The sequence below is a fragment of the Melanotaenia boesemani genome, chromosome 6 (assembly GCF_017639745.1).
Source record: "Melanotaenia boesemani isolate fMelBoe1 chromosome 6, fMelBoe1.pri, whole genome shotgun sequence".
Classification (NCBI taxonomy): Eukaryota; Metazoa; Chordata; class Actinopteri; order Atheriniformes; family Melanotaeniidae; genus Melanotaenia; species Melanotaenia boesemani.
The window spans coordinates 6929312-6945675 of NC_055687.1; the positions used below are offsets into that span (position 1 = coordinate 6929312).

The 16364-nt window shown below is 39.3% G+C and overlaps 1 protein-coding gene across 2 annotated transcripts; it reads left to right on the plus strand.

The window, feature by feature from the left end:
- The first annotated feature begins 576 nt into the window (after nt 1-576).
- On the plus strand, nt 577-12421 carry brd2b (bromodomain containing 2b). 2 transcript variants are annotated; one of them, XM_041987173.1, is made up of 12 exons: nt 577-715; nt 3127-3415; nt 3661-3798; nt 5829-5973; nt 6211-6374; nt 6502-6999; nt 7113-7241; nt 7393-7638; nt 7725-7978; nt 8164-8480; nt 9849-9977; nt 10838-12421. In XM_041987173.1, the coding sequence occupies exons 1-12, from the start codon at nt 684-686 to the stop codon at nt 10966-10968; spliced, it is 2472 nt and encodes an 823-aa protein (XP_041843107.1). In that variant the 5' UTR covers nt 577-683; the 3' UTR covers nt 10969-12421. The 2 variants fall into 2 exon arrangements, with proteins under 2 accessions (XP_041843107.1, XP_041843108.1); XM_041987174.1 differs by having other exon boundaries at nt 9852-9977.
- Nucleotides 12422-16364: the final 3943 nt, after the last annotated feature.

Below are 16364 nucleotides of genomic sequence, written 5' to 3' on the forward strand. Positions count from 1 at the left end.
AAGTATAAACAAAGCAAATTGTGTTTTTATTATTTAGATTTTTTTCCCTGCACAGAATACTAATTCTGAACTTCAGAAAACACTACTTTTTCCTTTTTTATCCTTAACTATACCAGCATGAGGCATATTTTGCACATTGCCTACTTTGCAAGTCACATTTTTAGAGTAATAACTACAATAGCATTTCGTATAAAAGACATTAGTACGAGCTGTAGACATAAATAATGAGGAAACAAAAGGCGAATAAATTTCTTAAAATGATGTTTCCATGCACAGGGGTTAAATAAATTTACAGAATTAACAGACCAAACACAAAGAAAATGACAATTACATTATATATTCATAATACACAGTATTCATAGTATATGTTCATCTAAATGGAAAAAGTGCGCAAATTCCAACTAGGTGTAAAAACAGCCTTGGTTGTGCCAAGTGTACCAACGGTGGATTGTTGAGGGTGGGCTTTGTACGACGGGCGTTGGATCACAGCCAATCAGAGCACAGAACTAGTGCCAACGTGACCGGATTTATGCGTCACTGCCACGTGATGCTTTTATATAGGGTCAAACGGAAGCGTTTGGTAGCCATTTCATTCCGGGAATTGCATAGTGTTCATTCACTCGAAGTGCAGCGTCAACACTGGTGGAAAAATTGGGTGGTAATAATACTCCGCCCTCAACCCAATGGAAGCAACCGTCAACCCACTTCTCGACAGGTAATGTCCACAGTACCTCCCCGAAAACTAAGAACATTTGACCGGTATTATGTCCGTCTGAGATGAAATGAGGGTACATTTTGTCGTGTTGCTACGGCAGTGTTGTTAGCTACCTGATAAGAATGCTAGCTTGTCAACGACGGTTGTGTTATGACACAGACGAATTTAACAAGCTTTCACAGCAAGCTATTATCTTAGTGTTAATTGCAAGATTACTATTGCAGTTTGTCATTATTTGTGCATTCCGTACATCTTTTTATTATTTAGCTAAAAGCTAGCAGGTAAAAGGCTTGCGCAAATGACAGCTCCAGCCCCACCGGCTGGCTCATCCGGCTGCTCCCTGCCGGCTTTCTGTCAGCCAGGTCATTCATTGCTTAGACAGCCTGCTAATGTTAATCTCGATTCTCAAGTGATCAACGCACAATATTAGAATTTATAAGTTACTTATATCTAAGCGAATATCAACACTCAAATACACGATTAGCTATTCAGGGTGTAGAACCCCATTGTGAACGGGTGGATTTGTCGGCACGTTGTCTCAGTCACAGCCTCCGTATTGCCAAACGAACGCCTCTGTACTGCGGCAAAAATGCTTGAATTAAATGTCAGACTGCTTACAAAACTACGATTTTTAATGAAGACTAAATCCTCTTGCTTTTTGGATAGATTGTTAGAGGAAGTTATATGTAACTGCCATTGTGAACCTGTGTTTACAAACAGTGAGGGCGGAGCGTCCGAACCACGCGATCACCAGCTAGTGGATTGTAAATCAAAGAGGCCAATTTGTAGCTTCTGCCTGAGTAAAGAGATGATTTTAGTTAAGAAAGATGTTAATCCAGTGCGGGTTTAACCATAAGATTTGTTTTGATTTTGAAAGTTAATAAGCAATAAGACAGTTTTAGATTATGGTGCATAGTCTGCCTCAAATAGATAGTTATGCTGATCACATTTTGGCCCTGTCATGTCTGTCAGAACTATATGACACGTTAGAAATAAAACATTTGGCTTGCAATTAAACTATGATTTAAACTTTTTTTTTTATCAGAGTGAAGCTGAATGTGTCCTGATGTTTGTTCTTTATTCATGTTAATCCAATATATCTCAGCCTATGCTGACATTTTTTTAAATTGATTAATGCTAAACTTTAACTTTATTTCTTCATAAAATTGAATACATATTCTCTGTTATCTTTCAACAAACTTACTACATTTTTTTGTGTTTCCCATTGAAATCGAAAATCAGGTCACAGGCTTTGCCACAGTTTGTGTGTCAGTGGGACAGGTGTGTGCTCTGAACCGTGGGGTGAGATTTCATTTCTTTTATAGTCTGATTTCTGTTCCAAGACGAGAGAAAATTATGTTGGCTTTCTCTTGTCAACATGGACAGAATGACCTCTCACCTTTTTTGTGCTTTTAAAGAGTTTTTATTGGGCAACAGCCAGACCTGAAGATTATGTATGTTAGAGCATGAAAATTTCTGTATTGCCAACCTTTTCTTATTTGCTGAAGCCCTTGAATGCCTTCAGAAAAACCTTGTCCTCAGTGGTAGTAGTTAAAGTGAATGTTAAATTCATCTAATTTTTCATTGGGAAGAAAAAAGGAGAGTGGGTGTTTATGTAAATGTATAAACAGACTTTTTAAATGCCATTTAACATTTGATACTAAGTATATTAATTTTCTCTACATAAGCATTCAAATAAGTGTGCTCCATTCTTAAAGTATAAGCCTTGCAGTTTCATTGTGTTTTCCATCAGTGAAAGAATTTGGATTGTAGACTTCATTTATCTTTTTCTTTTGTATTAATAATGCCCTTATGAGCCACTTTAAGGGCTGTTTCCTGTGTATGTTTGGGGCTTAATGTATGAACAGATAACATTGACTTTGGCATCTTATCCCCCAGCCTAATTATATCATAGATGAATGTTTATTTACTGGTGAGGGCCCATGTACTGGTTGAATCCATGCACTGGTGGTTCCCATGACAGTGCTAAAAGTAGCAGCTTATTGATGAAATCCTGGTTTCCTTGATGAGTTATTTGACCGGAAGGATAGTTTCACTGGTCATGTAGCTTATATGAGTAAAGTGTGCATAAACTAAGACTGAAATAATTGAATTTCCCATGAGTGCATGCGTTCATGGGAATAGGTGGCAGATCAGTGAAATGTTTGTTGTGTCCTGCAGCAAACTGACTTTAGACAAACTACTTCATTCACTAGAGAGTAGTTTGGGGATCTCTCAGTCGTAACCTTTGTGTCATCCCACAAATCTCAGATATCTGACTTTTTTTTTTTTTTTTTTTTTTTTTAATGCAAGGTTGTTTTTTATGTTCTTGTGGTCTGTGTGAACAAAGAGTAAATAAAAAGCCTTCCTGTTGTTTTTGTCCCGTCTTCTGTTCTTGTCTCTGGTTTTAGCTCTCTGGTTGGGTTGTCCAGTGGCATGATGGACCAGCATACCAGCTCGGGTAAACGCATTCGCAAGCCATCCCTGTTGTACGAGGACTTTGAGAGTCCTTCTCTACCACACACAATGCCCCAAGCACCCCCAGCCCCTCCACAGCCCCCTGTGAAGGATCCCAGCCGGCAAGGCCGCATGACCAACCAACTGCAGTACCTCCAGAAAACCTTGATGAAGTGTCTCTGGAGGCACCACTTTGCCTGGCCTTTCCATGAACCTGTGGATGCCTATAGGCTTAACCTACCGGTAGGTTGGACACAAATGCTGGAAAAAATTACTTTTGCATTCATTTTGTTTTGGTTTATTTATATTTGTGCAAGCCATGGTCTTGCCTTGATGTAATCTTTCTTTTAACTTTTCTTTTTATAAATTGGTGTATTTCAGCTGTCTGGTTTATTACTCAGCAGAGGTGTTAATACTTTATTGTTTAATTGTTCTGTTTTTGTTCTATAAAAAACAAATTAAAACTGTCTTAATTTCATAATTTTCAGGATTATCATAAAATTATTAAACAACCCATGGACATGGGAACCATAAAGAAACGTTTGGAAAACAGCTTCTATCGCAGCGCAAGTGAGTGCATACAGGACTTCAACACGATGTTCACCAACTGCTACATCTACAACAAGGTAGGTTGAAGGTGAAAACAGATTTTAGTCTGTCCAGGTTTTTCACTTTTTTTTTTTTTTTTAAGTTTTATTTATAGAACTTTTCAAATAAGAAAACAATAACATAATAACTTAATAGGACAGAAAGAAAAAATAAAAGGTCACATAACAAGGTACATCAATAAAAAAAAAAAACAAAAAACAAATTGCTTTCTTAATTCCACTTAAAGCAAATGCAGCACTGTCGTGGGTCTATAGATTTCCTACAAATCAGTGTGTCGATATCCAGTTGCTGGTGCTTGATGCCAGCAAAGCAAATTGCATCTATCACGTGGTTCCCCGGACTGAGGAAAAAAAAAGTGATGTGTTGTTTCTCAGCCTAAACAACAGCTCCAGGAATATACATAATGAATGTCATTGTGCCTTCAAATGAGTCAGAAGCTTGGAGTTTTAAGGCTGGAAAGTTATGTAATGTAATGTTTTATTAGCTCAATTTTCAGAATAAACTCACGGCCAAATTATTGTGACTTTCTGACAAATCACTCTGAAGATCCAGACATCAGAAATCTCTGCAGTAATGTAAAAACAGATTTGGTTATCTCATTGTTAAAACAAAAAGAAGAGTTTTATTTTCATCTTTATAGCCTCGTTTACTTTTGTTATTAATTTCCTTTATGAAATGTGATAAGTAAAGTCAGATATCATGTACACCCACTGTTCCCAAAGGGAGACCTTTGGGGGTCTGTGAGCCATAGCTTTGGGTCCGTGGAGGGAAAAGAGAAAAAAAAAACGTTTTAATTCTAATACTCTGAATAAGTGATTAACCACACATCATGGCCATTACAGAGACTGAATAAAGATATTGAGCCAATTACCTCCCCTTATGTTACCTTTGTCCAATTAAAAAGTGATACGATGGAGACAGTTCACATAAATCTGTCGGTTATCACTAACTCTGCTGCAGGATGCACCTACCTTTCAGCTCCAGCCGTGGATTAGCATGCAGCTAGCGACACAACAGATGCATTTTTTTAATCCATTCACTCCAACAAGTGATGGCAAATCTCCTCACAGGTCAGGTAGAAGAGCAACCAGTGGTGAGACATTGAAAGTCGGATTTCAGCAGGTTAATCATGAAAGCTTTGGGTCCTCCCTGTCTCACAGGTGTCCCAAACTCGCTGCCGAAGCCAAACAAATATTGATTCCCTTTCCTACTGCTTTCCTCTCTGAGCTACCATATTAAACTTTGACAAATACAGAGCTTGTTTACAAGTGGTGGATGATCTGAAAGTTTGTCACCCATTACTCCAAGAATAGATTAAATGGGCTCATTCTTCTCTTTAATTGAATGAGTTATTGGTGTGAGTGATCAGGCGATGATAAAGTTTATAGTGCAGATATTATTAACAAGGCTTAATTATTAACAGTGTTCTTTTTTATTTTGTTCAGTTTTTGTCAATAATTTGCAAAAGAGGGAATAATGCCATGATCCTAAACTTGGATGACTTTAATAAGCATTACAATGTTTTTTTTCTTGTTTTAAACCGGGTTCATTTGAACTTTGCCAGTCATGCTACTGGTCATTTTCCTGACCAGGTCTAAAGTTTTAAGATCTGTTACATAAAAACAGAAGCTACCCTGTTTAAAAGTACTCAAATGTAATTTGTATAAATTCATTTGAAATTGTAGTTAAGTTATACTAAGTGAAAAAGTATAATAGTTCATATAAACTAGTAGTTCAGATGGCAGTAACTATGTTTTGATGGGGTCCTTGGCAAAGTTTTTCCCCTGTTGGGGGTCCTGGCCTCAAAAAGTTTAAGAACCCCTGCTGTACACAACTCAACAGTTATACACTTTGTTTTTGCTTTATAACTTTTAAAACATTATATTTCATCCTTCATATTAGCTTCTATTGAGCTGAGCATTAAAAACCCAGGCAGCTTTAAAGCTAATAATTGTCTTAAGTTACAAATAAATGTCCATAAACAATATTTTTTTGTAATCTTTTTTTAATCTTTGTTCTGATGCCAGTATTTTATTTTCTTCATTAGCCCACAGATGACATCGTGCTGATGGCCCAGTCTTTAGAGAAGATATTTCTCCAGAAGGTGGCCCAAATGCCCCAAGAGGAAGTTGAGCTTCCTCCACCAGCTCCACGCAGCAAAAACGGCAGAGGAAGAGGCCGCAAATCCAGCAGTGAGTGTGAAAAGTGTGATAATGTGTTGCTGAATGTAATTGTGGTTATGTATACTTTTGTTCCAGCTTAAATAACTTAAAGCGTTTGTTATGGCTGTGTGAGTGTGGAGGGGGGTGTTCGTATTAGGATTGCCGCTGCTTTGTGATCCTTGAAGACAAAGTTAACGGGAACTTTTTTCTTGTGTTTTTCTGTGGTTTGGTTGTATTTCTTAAGTTGCATTTATATTCTCTCTGCAGCATCGCGGGCTCAACAGGTGCCGGCAGTGTCCCAGTCAGCCTACTCGCCCTCTTCTTCAGACACAGGGGAGTCCATGCTGGCTAACTCCCCCCAGACTGTTCTAACAAAAAGCCTGCCACCAGCCAACATAATGGGCCTGCCCCCCACACAGCCCACAACCAAGGTATATATATTAACATGATAGTGATAGTAATTTAATGTGTTAAAGTTTTATTTTTTTTAATGTAAAGTATAATAAATGCTCGCGTCCTGAGTTCAGTGGTTTTCAATCTCTTGTTTTCTATCTGTAGAAGAAAGGTGTAAAACGTAAAGCAGATACCACCACCCCTTCCACCATGGGGTTCACTGTTGGCATGTCGGGAGCAGCACACATGGTGGGCTTGGGCAAAGGAGGACATGGTGGCCAAGTCCACGATACCTCCATGCACACAATCTCCTCAATGGGAGGTTTGAGCTTGGAGACCCCACCAGGGATGGGTCTGGTCAGAAGCCCTGGAGGTCCTGTGCTCCTCCAGCCAATGATGGCCGGTACCGGACGCAGGGTGGGCAGCGGGCGCCCCATCAAACCTCCCAAGAAGGACTTGCCTGATGCTGTCCAGCCTCTGCCCTCCAAGAAAGGCAAACTAAGTCCCCAGTTGAGGTACTGCAGCGGGCTGCTAAAAGACATGTTGTCGAAAAAACACGCTGCATACGCCTGGCCTTTCTACACACCCGTGGACGCCACTGCACTTGGACTTCATGACTATCATGATATCATCAAGTGTCCCATGGATCTCAGCACCATAAAGGTAACCTTCTCCTTGTGGAAGGAGCGTCATTTATAATAAAATCACAATTTCTTTGTTAAATTTGGTCTGTTTGATTGAAACGGTCACAATTTCTTCTCCAAACTCTCAACCAGAGGAAGATGGACTGTCGTGAGTATAGAGATGCTCAGCAGTTTGCCAGTGACGTCAGACTGATGTTCTCCAACTGCTACAAGTACAATCCCCCTGATCATGATGTAGTTGGGATGGCTCGGAAACTTCAAGTGAGTTTAGCTTTCTTATTCAGTTTCAAGCATTAGACAACAGTAACCGTCAAACAGATCAGATTTCTTTAAACCAGCACTGTTGAAAGACAGTGGGATTCTTTGTTTCCCTCCTTTCTGTTTTTTTATTTTGGCTGATTTTGTGCTCCAGGATGTGTTTGAGTTCCGGTTTGCCAAGATGCCAGATGAACCACACATGGAACACACAGCCATGCCCATAAGTGGACATCCAACATCATCCTCCTCCTCCTCTTCCTCTTCCTCCTCCTCTTCATCTTCCACCTCGGAGAGCGAACCCAGCAGTGAAAGTGAGGAGAGCGAGAGCAGCCCCAGCTCAGACAGCGAGGAAGAGCGAGCCCATCGCTTGGCTGAGTTACAGGACCAGGTGTGCACACAAGTAAGTGCTCTGGTTCTCTTCACTTCATCCATGTCTCCCTTCTATTTACAGCAAAGAAATAACATGTTCTGTCATTTTTCCCACAGCTACGAGCTGTGCACGAGCAGCTCGCTGCCCTCTCCCAAGGCCCCATCATCAAGCCCAAGAAGAAGAAAGAGAAGAAGGACAAAAAGGAGAAGAAGAAAAAGAAGAAGCTAGAGAAGCACAGCCGAAGTGGCAGAAGCAGAGCGGGCTCTGAGGAATGGAAGATGCCGGGGAAGATGCTGAAGAGCAAGTCTGCCAAAGCAGGAGGCTCTCAGCCAAAGAAAGGACAAGGGAAGAAGAGCAACAAGAACAGCAAGTAAGTGGTAGAATGATCCAGTGTAACACTTTTCATACAACTCTCGTCTTTTCATTAGATGTGTATAGCAGTTGTGTATAAATGCACCTTAGTCTACGTGTACAGAATGTAAAACAACAGTTGACAGTGGCTGCCATCATTCTATCATTTTGATTTTGATTTTTCTATCTCTTTTTTTTTTCCAGGACCCCAAAAAAGCCTTTCTACCCCCAGGTGGCCACCTCCATGCTTCCTCACTATGACTCCGAGGAAGAGGAAGAGATTGTCCCCATGACATATGACGAGAAGCGCCAGCTTAGCCTTGACATTAACAAGTTACCCGGTGAGAAGCTGGGCCGTGTGGTCCACATCATCCAGTCCAGGGAGCCCTCACTGAGAGACACCAATCCCGAGGAGATCGAGATAGACTTTGAAACGCTGAAGCCGTCCACTCTGAAAGAGCTGGAACGTTACGTCATGACATGTCTGAGGAAGAAGCCCCGTAAGCCTTATGGTGAACAAGGTAAACACAATAGCCCCCAAGTATCTGTTCAGTTATGCCCTTTATGTTATTCTGTACTGGCTGACAAGTTATTGATGTTATTGATATTGTTGTGGGGTCAGTTTGTCAACAGCAGTCATGTGACCCAGCTGACCCAGCATTAGGAGTGGAGTGGGAAATGACTGTAACAGACACATTTCTGTGGTTGAGTTTCTGCAGCGGTTACCTTTACAAGGCCGAGTCAGGGACTTTTGAGCCAACAATTTGAGTTCTAGTTTGTGTTCTTGTTGCAGCCACACATTTTTAAACATTTAAACAGGTATAGACTGATATCAATGTAATGTTTACTGAGTGGACATAAATATAATAAAAGTGCTTTACTTTATAGTGTTTGTGACCATTTGAGGCGCATGAGTAGGGATACCACAGTTACTTAATTACACAATTAATCGAGGTATCAACACCACGATTAATCAGTTGTAAGGATACCATCTCAATATCAACACTTTACATAAAGGATTATGTCTGAAACGTTTACAGTCATGAGCGTTTACTGAACTCTGCATAATACAGATGAGAAAAAGCAATATACATTTTTATTTTTTATGGATCGTTTTTGTTCAAACAAACAACTCTGCATGAGGTTGATGTCTTTTAGCCGTCAGTGTGCAGTGGGCTGTAGAAGAAACTGGATTTAATTAGATGTATGGTCATGTTTATTTTCACTGTATGTATGTGTCAAACAGAAGCTTTTCTGCTAAAGAAAAGCTGGATGTTTTCCTGTGTTTAAATTCTTTACTCGGGTTGAAAGAATGTTAAAAACGTTCTGTAATATAGTTGAATGAAGCCTTTCAGTTCCAGGTAGAGGTCCTGTAGCCTGTTTTCATCTGCTTTGTCTAAAAGAAATCCAGAAGTAATATATAATATTCGTTTATTGTTTACAGAGCAGAGGGAATGTAGTTGGAATCAGACTTCTTGGTTAATTTACTTTGTTCTATATTATTTTCTTATGTTGGCATCAAAAGATCAAAATAAATAAAACTTAAAGACCTTATAGTAAGTTTTACCCCTTAAATATTTATTTAAGCCATATTATTTTATTTCTCGCTCTTTATTTTATTTGTTTTTTATTTTACATCTAATCTTTTCTATTTTTGTCCTGGATATCTGTTAAGTGTGTTCTGTATGTACCATCTTAGTTTAATTGTACTCTTGGATACCTAATGAATACTTTCCATTTGTGATTTTTATTTGTTTATTTTAATTAGCAACAAAGATGTTCCAAAACCACTTTTCTCTCTTTTTCCACACCATCTGATTTACACTACACCTCTTATACAGAGTTCATAACATCACCTTTTAACCTTGTTGTCATCTGTACCCTTGCAGCAGCAAAGAAAGGCAGCATTGGCATGTCTAAAGAGGAGCTGACTTTAGAGAAGAGGAGGGAGCTGGAGAAGAGGCTGCAGGATGTCAGTGGACAGCTCAATTCAGTCAAGAAACCCACCAAACCTAAAGGTCAGCCTGCACATATGTCTTTTCTTACGTTAAACAACTTACGTTTTTTTTCTTCTGGGTTTAGTGCAATTATTGCAGTGGTATATACTAAAACGTGGCTCTACAAATGGTTAAAATTTTCTAAACTTGTAACCACGTCCGAGTAAATGAACTAATGAAAAATGAATCCACAAAGTGACGGGAGTGTGTCCTTTCTGCTGCTCTGTGGTGTACAAGAAATCCCAATCCCACTGGTTAACGTGCTTTTACAGCAGTTCCATTCCGCGTCTTATTGGGACGCATACACGACGTCATTAATGCATCGGAAATTTCCAATACCGGAAACCGATACCGATACTGGATCGGATCGGCCCCGTCTCTAATTTCTTCCATTCAAACATGTGACGCATGGGAACGTCCGTAATGATCGGAATAACAGTACAGGTCTGATCGGAAGTGTAACGCGACTGAAGAGATTTGGTGCATTAAACATGGCTGCTGTATGACTCACCTCACTATTCTAAGAGTAGAAATCATCAGCTATAATCTAAATGGCAAAATAATTTTCTTATGAAATCATTTTTTATTGCACACATTTTATGTACAGCACTTTATTTTATCTGCGAAAGCAATTTATAAATAAACTTACTACTAATTTTTAGCTCTGTTATATTAACATTGTTAATAAAAATGAAAAGCTTGTGATTATAATAAAATGTGTTCAGGGTCTGAAGTAAATCAAGTTTGTTTATAGGGAGAAAATAAATTATAAAGTAAACAAACTGTACAAATGTGGCAAAGCAATTTAAAAGGCAATGAGAAAAATCTGTGATGCTTTCTTCCTTTTTGCTTTAGTAAAATGTATTTTCTATCCCCCTCAGTGGAGAAACCCAGCGCTGTGGAGACTCAAGCCCAGCCCTCACGCCTCAGTGGCAGCAGCTCCAGCTCAGACTCCTCTTCCTCTTCCTCCTCCTCATCCTCCTTGGACACCAGTGATTCAGACTCCAGTTGAGATGTTGAGCTGAAGCCTAAAAGGCTGAAACGCTACAAACTCAGGGACTTGGGCTGGCCCAGGACACATCACACCCTGAAAGATGGACCACAGCAAAATAATAATAATAATAAATAACGAATGTGGGACTAAGGGACGTAGAACGTCGTTTTTGTGGATATTCGTAGAACCCAAACACTAAATGCCTTGGTTTTCCCTTCCCTCCTTTTGTAAATACCTGTACAAATGTATGTTTCTTTTATAAAGAAGATTTTTATGGTGATCCCTAAAGAGGGAGGCAGAGTACTAAAAAAGAAAGACGTGGAAAGATAGGCCTTACTCCAGATCTGCTCTGATTAATAGAAGTCTTGTTTTTTTTTTTTCCCCCTCTTCACCCACTTTTCCTCAGACATGAATGGAATTTGAACCAGCGATGTTTTAATCACAAGCCTTGCTTTTTCTAAAATCTGGTCATTTTAGATTGTTTGATTTTAGATTAACCCGATATTTGTTAATGAAAAAAATATTTAGGGAAACATACAAAACAATATTGGTCTGGGATTTCAGCCTTTGAGTGATGATTAAAATCTACTGAATGCTGTTTTCTATATTCGGTCAACATTTCAGGTTGGTAACAGTTTGAGTTTTGATCACCTCCGTTATGTTTACACAACTTGTACTTCTCTGCGTGACTGTGACGTTTATGCTGCAGCCTGTTGTTAAGCCTGTACAGTAGCTCTTGAAAACATGCTGGGATTATAGTACAGTATAGAATAAGTTTAACATACTGTAATTAGCTAAGAGGTTACATATACGTTCAGTTTGGACTGATTTGTAGTGGCTGCAAAGTTCTAATAAAACCCCAATTTAAGACTGATTTGTCTTTCAGACATGACTGATTGGAAAAACTCTGCAGTATTTCTAAATCTTTTTTCTACCTAAAATCCCTAAATACGCTGCCGCTCACGTTCTTCATTACAAACACGGGCTGCTGAGGGGTAACGATGTTATCCCCTGTAGTTCCTTTAACATCTGAGGTCTTGCATTGCCATTTCTCCACTTATTCACACACCTGAATACTTGGCAAAGGTTTCTTTGGAGAACTCTCGTCATTGCAGCACTTACTGGAACAACTGATGTAGACTGAACCTGAAAATACAAGTTTACCTTCAGACGGTGAAGTCCTCATAGTCTAAGTAGTTGAAGCCGTTGTTGAATGTTCAGTAAAAGATATTCTTGTACATATTTAAACTGTATTTGCTGTTGCACAAAATTATTGTATTCTGCTGTTCAGTCTCTTTTCTGCAATTATGTTTCTGTTTTTTAAAATTTTCTTTACATGTTAGGTCATTCCAGTTTTATGTGTTAGGAGTTTACCGCAGCATTGTTGCCTCTGGATAAGCTGGTTGCTTCCTCTCAGAGGAAACTTTTCCTTTGACATCAGTGTTTATTAAAATAACTTCTGTAGGATAAATACAGGTTTTGTGTCTTGTTTGTTAGATTTAAAAGAAAGACAAACTAAAACAACTTGTTTTGCTAAAGCTTGAACTCTGTTTTCATGGATTTCTTTTTTTTCTTTGACCAGGCAAAAACACCTCAACATGTTTACAGGTTGCTATTAAGTTATAGTTGGAATAATCTTCAGATTATCAGGCAGTATTCTGATAGTTTTGGGTGGAATAATGTTTTTTTTTAGTCCTATCAAGCTGGATTATGATGTGTATTAAAGATGTTGGTCTGACTGAAATGGTACAAGCTCAGAGCTCTCAGAACCAGACTAATAATTTTTACTCATAATGCATTTGGGGATTGATTTTCCATGAAAACTCACATTTTATTAAACAAATAGGTTGCAAAATCAATAGAAAATATAGTCAAAACATTGACAAGGTTAGAAATAATGATTTGTACCTAAAATAATTTTGTCCTTCAAACTTAGCTTTCATAAAAGAATCCTCCATTTGCAGCAATTACAGCCTTGCAGACCTTTGGCCTTTGGCATTCTAGCTGTCAATTTGTTGCGGTAATCTGAGGAATTTTCACCCCATGCCTCCTGAAGGACCTCCCACAAGTCAGATTGGCTTGATGGACACTTCTTACGCACCGTGCGGTCAAGCTGTTCCCACAGCAGCTCAATATGGGTTGAGATCTGGTGACTCTGCTGGATACTCCATTATAGACAGAATACCAGCTGACTGCTACCTCCCTAAATAGTTCTTGCATAGTTTAGAGCTCTGCTTTGGGTCATTGTCTTCTTGTAGTACAAAATTTGCTCCAATCAAGCGCTGTCCACAGGGTATGGCATGGCGTTGCAAAATGGAGTGATAGCCATCCTTATTCAGTATCCCTTTTTACCCTGCACAAATCTCCCACTTCACCAGCACCAAAGCATCCCCAGACCATCACGTTTCCGCCACCATGCTTGACAGATGGCGTCAAGCACTGCTCCAGCATCTTTTCATTTGTTCTGCATCTCACAGATGTTCTTTGTGATCCAAACACCTCAAACTTAGATTCATCTGTCCATAACACCTTTTTCCAGTCTTCCTCTGTCCAGTGTTTGTGTTCCTTTGCCCATCTTAATCTTTTCCTTTTGTTGGCTATTCTCAGATATGGCTTTTCTTTGCTACTCTGCCTAGAAGGCCAGCATCCTGGAGTCGCCTCTTCACTGTAGACGTAGAGACTGGTGTTTTGCGGGTACCATTTAATGAAGCTGCCAGTTGAGGACCTGTGAGGCGTCTGTTTCTCAAACTAGAGACTCTGATGTGCTTGTCCTCTTGCTCAGTTGTGCACCGGAGCCTCCCACTTCTCCTATTGTGGTTAGAACCAGTTTGTGCTGTTCTTTGAAGGGAGTAGTACACACTAGTGATGCGCGGGCCGCCTCCTAACCCGCGGGTCCCGCGGGTTACCCGCGGGTCGGGTTGGGGCGGGTCAAAGAATTTTCGCTTCACTGCGGGGCGGGTTGGTGTGGTTTAATATTCTGAAATATCTAGTTCTATCTATTAATTTTATTTTTTGTCAAACTGAAAATAAAGACCTTAATCAGTGTCTACATTTTGTTACTATAATATGTAAGACAAAATATTTATCAGTTATTTAAACACAGGTCACGTTTTGTAACGTAATGTCCACGTAGGCGCGTAGTAGGCTACGCTGGCTACGTGCAGAAAGCGCCAAGCAGACAAGCAACAAAAGATGGAAGAAGTGTTGAATAACATTCGTTCGGGAGTTTACGTCCTTAAAAAGAAGAAAGAGGGTCAAATGGCTAAATCACAGGTTTGGGACAGGTTCAGCGAGGTAATCAGTGCAGACAACAGCAGCAGCATTGGCTTTATAACACTTAAACGCTTTAAAACACTTTATTTGTTTGCCTATTTATGTTTATAGACTTAACGTTCAAATGAAAATACATTTTGTGTTCCAGTGCCAATTTAGGAGACCATATGCAGCTTTCTCAGACTAAATAAAAGCATTCGTCAATATCATAACATGTGTTTTAATGGGGCGGGGCGGGTCGGGTTAAAAAAATAGAAGCGGAGGTGCGGGGCGGGTTGGTGCGGTCCAATTTTTTTAAAAGAGCGGGACCCGCGGGTCGGAAAAAAACCCGACCCGCGCATCACTAGTACACACCATTGTAGGAGGTCTTCAGTTTCTTGGCTATTTCTCTCATGGAATAGCCTTCATTTCTCAGAACAAGAATAGACTGACGAGTTTCAGAAGAAAGTTCTTTTCTTCTGGCCATTTTGAAACTATAATTGAACACACAAATGCTGAAGTTCCAGATACTGAACTAGCCAAAGGAAGACCATTTTTTTTGCCTCTTTAATCAGTACAGCAGTTTTCAGCTGTTCTAACACGATTGCACAAGGCTTTTCAAATGATCAATTAGCCTTTTAACATGATAAACTTGGATTGGGTCTCTGTATGGCTATGTAGATATTCCAATAAATAAAAACACCTGTTTCCAGCAATAACAGTCATTTACCACATTAACAATGTCTACACTGTATTTCTGGTCAATTTCATGTTATATTAATTGAAGAAAACGCTGCTTTTTATTTAAAAAAATCACAACATTTCTAAGTAACCCCAAACTTTTGAGCGGTATTGTATCTGTGTGTGTATATATATATATATATATATATATATATATATATGGTGTGTCAGACACATTTGTCAGACAGTGAAACGCTTCAAAAACTGACAGCAAAGCAGCTTCTTGAGACTGTTACTTCAGCATTTCCAGACTGTTTCTTTGTTCTAATGAAATCCAGATCTTTTTATATAACTGCAACTTCTTCTGACAAAAATCACTACTAATATTTGTGCAGTGAATTCAGCAATGCTAACGTCTACAGTACAAGGAGGTGGCAGAAGGGCTTGAATGGTCTTGAAAAACCTAAAAGCAGTAGCTTGATTTAAGTGAACTAAAGTTTGGATCAGACTTCAGGTTTTCTGGTAGTTTGTTCCAGATATTAGGAGTAGAAAAACTAAATGTTTAGGATGGAAAGCAAACTTGACTCAGATCTTAGAAATATTAGTGGCTCATGTGGCATCAGCAGATCAGATATATGCAAAACAATTCAGAGCCTTTTACACCTGCAGCAACATTTTAAACTGATCAGGAAGCCAGAGTAGAGATCTGAGAGCCGGAGTGATATTTTACAACCATGTGGATGCAATCCTCAGGTGGTAAAAGGCTAATTTGTTTACTGCTTTAATAGAACTGTTCAAATTAAGCTCAGAGTCCAAAATGACACCCACATTTTTTCTTGATCTGTTGTTTTTAACTGGGCTGACTGAATCTTTGTGTGCCAGCACCATGGTTTCAGTTTTATCTTTATCTATTTAGCTGAAGACCTGAATCTGTGCTTTGGGAAATTATGGTGGATCTGAAACAGTGGCACATATCAGGACATCCATTATCTTTAAAACATGCTGGACAAAAAGCTAAGCAGATGCATCCCCTTTACAACTGTGATGATGACTTTGTCCCAGTAGGTGGCAGCAATTATTTAGGCTCAACTCTTGAGTTCTGTGCCTTAATATTAAAGCCACGGAGTAGCAAATCACAGTTTTATGTCACTTCTTTCTTTTGTTTTTCATCTGAAAATCTTTCAGCCAACCACTCACCTTATTATAAATTTGCAACATCATCATGGTTTGTTACCTGCCACAGGCTGATATGAGTCTAACATATTTGAAGCAGCTTTGATGGCGTTAATGTTGCAGATTTTTTCACTTTTCAACACATTCTTGATCTCAGTGGACACCAGATTGTTCAGAGAAGCCTACGTCTGCTAGTTTACTGTGTCCTTCCTGCAGGAACACATCTGTTCATGTTGAAGGTGTGTCAGGAGATCCATCCTGATCAGCTGATTTATGTTGACTTTGTGACAGTCTGCATACAGACATAA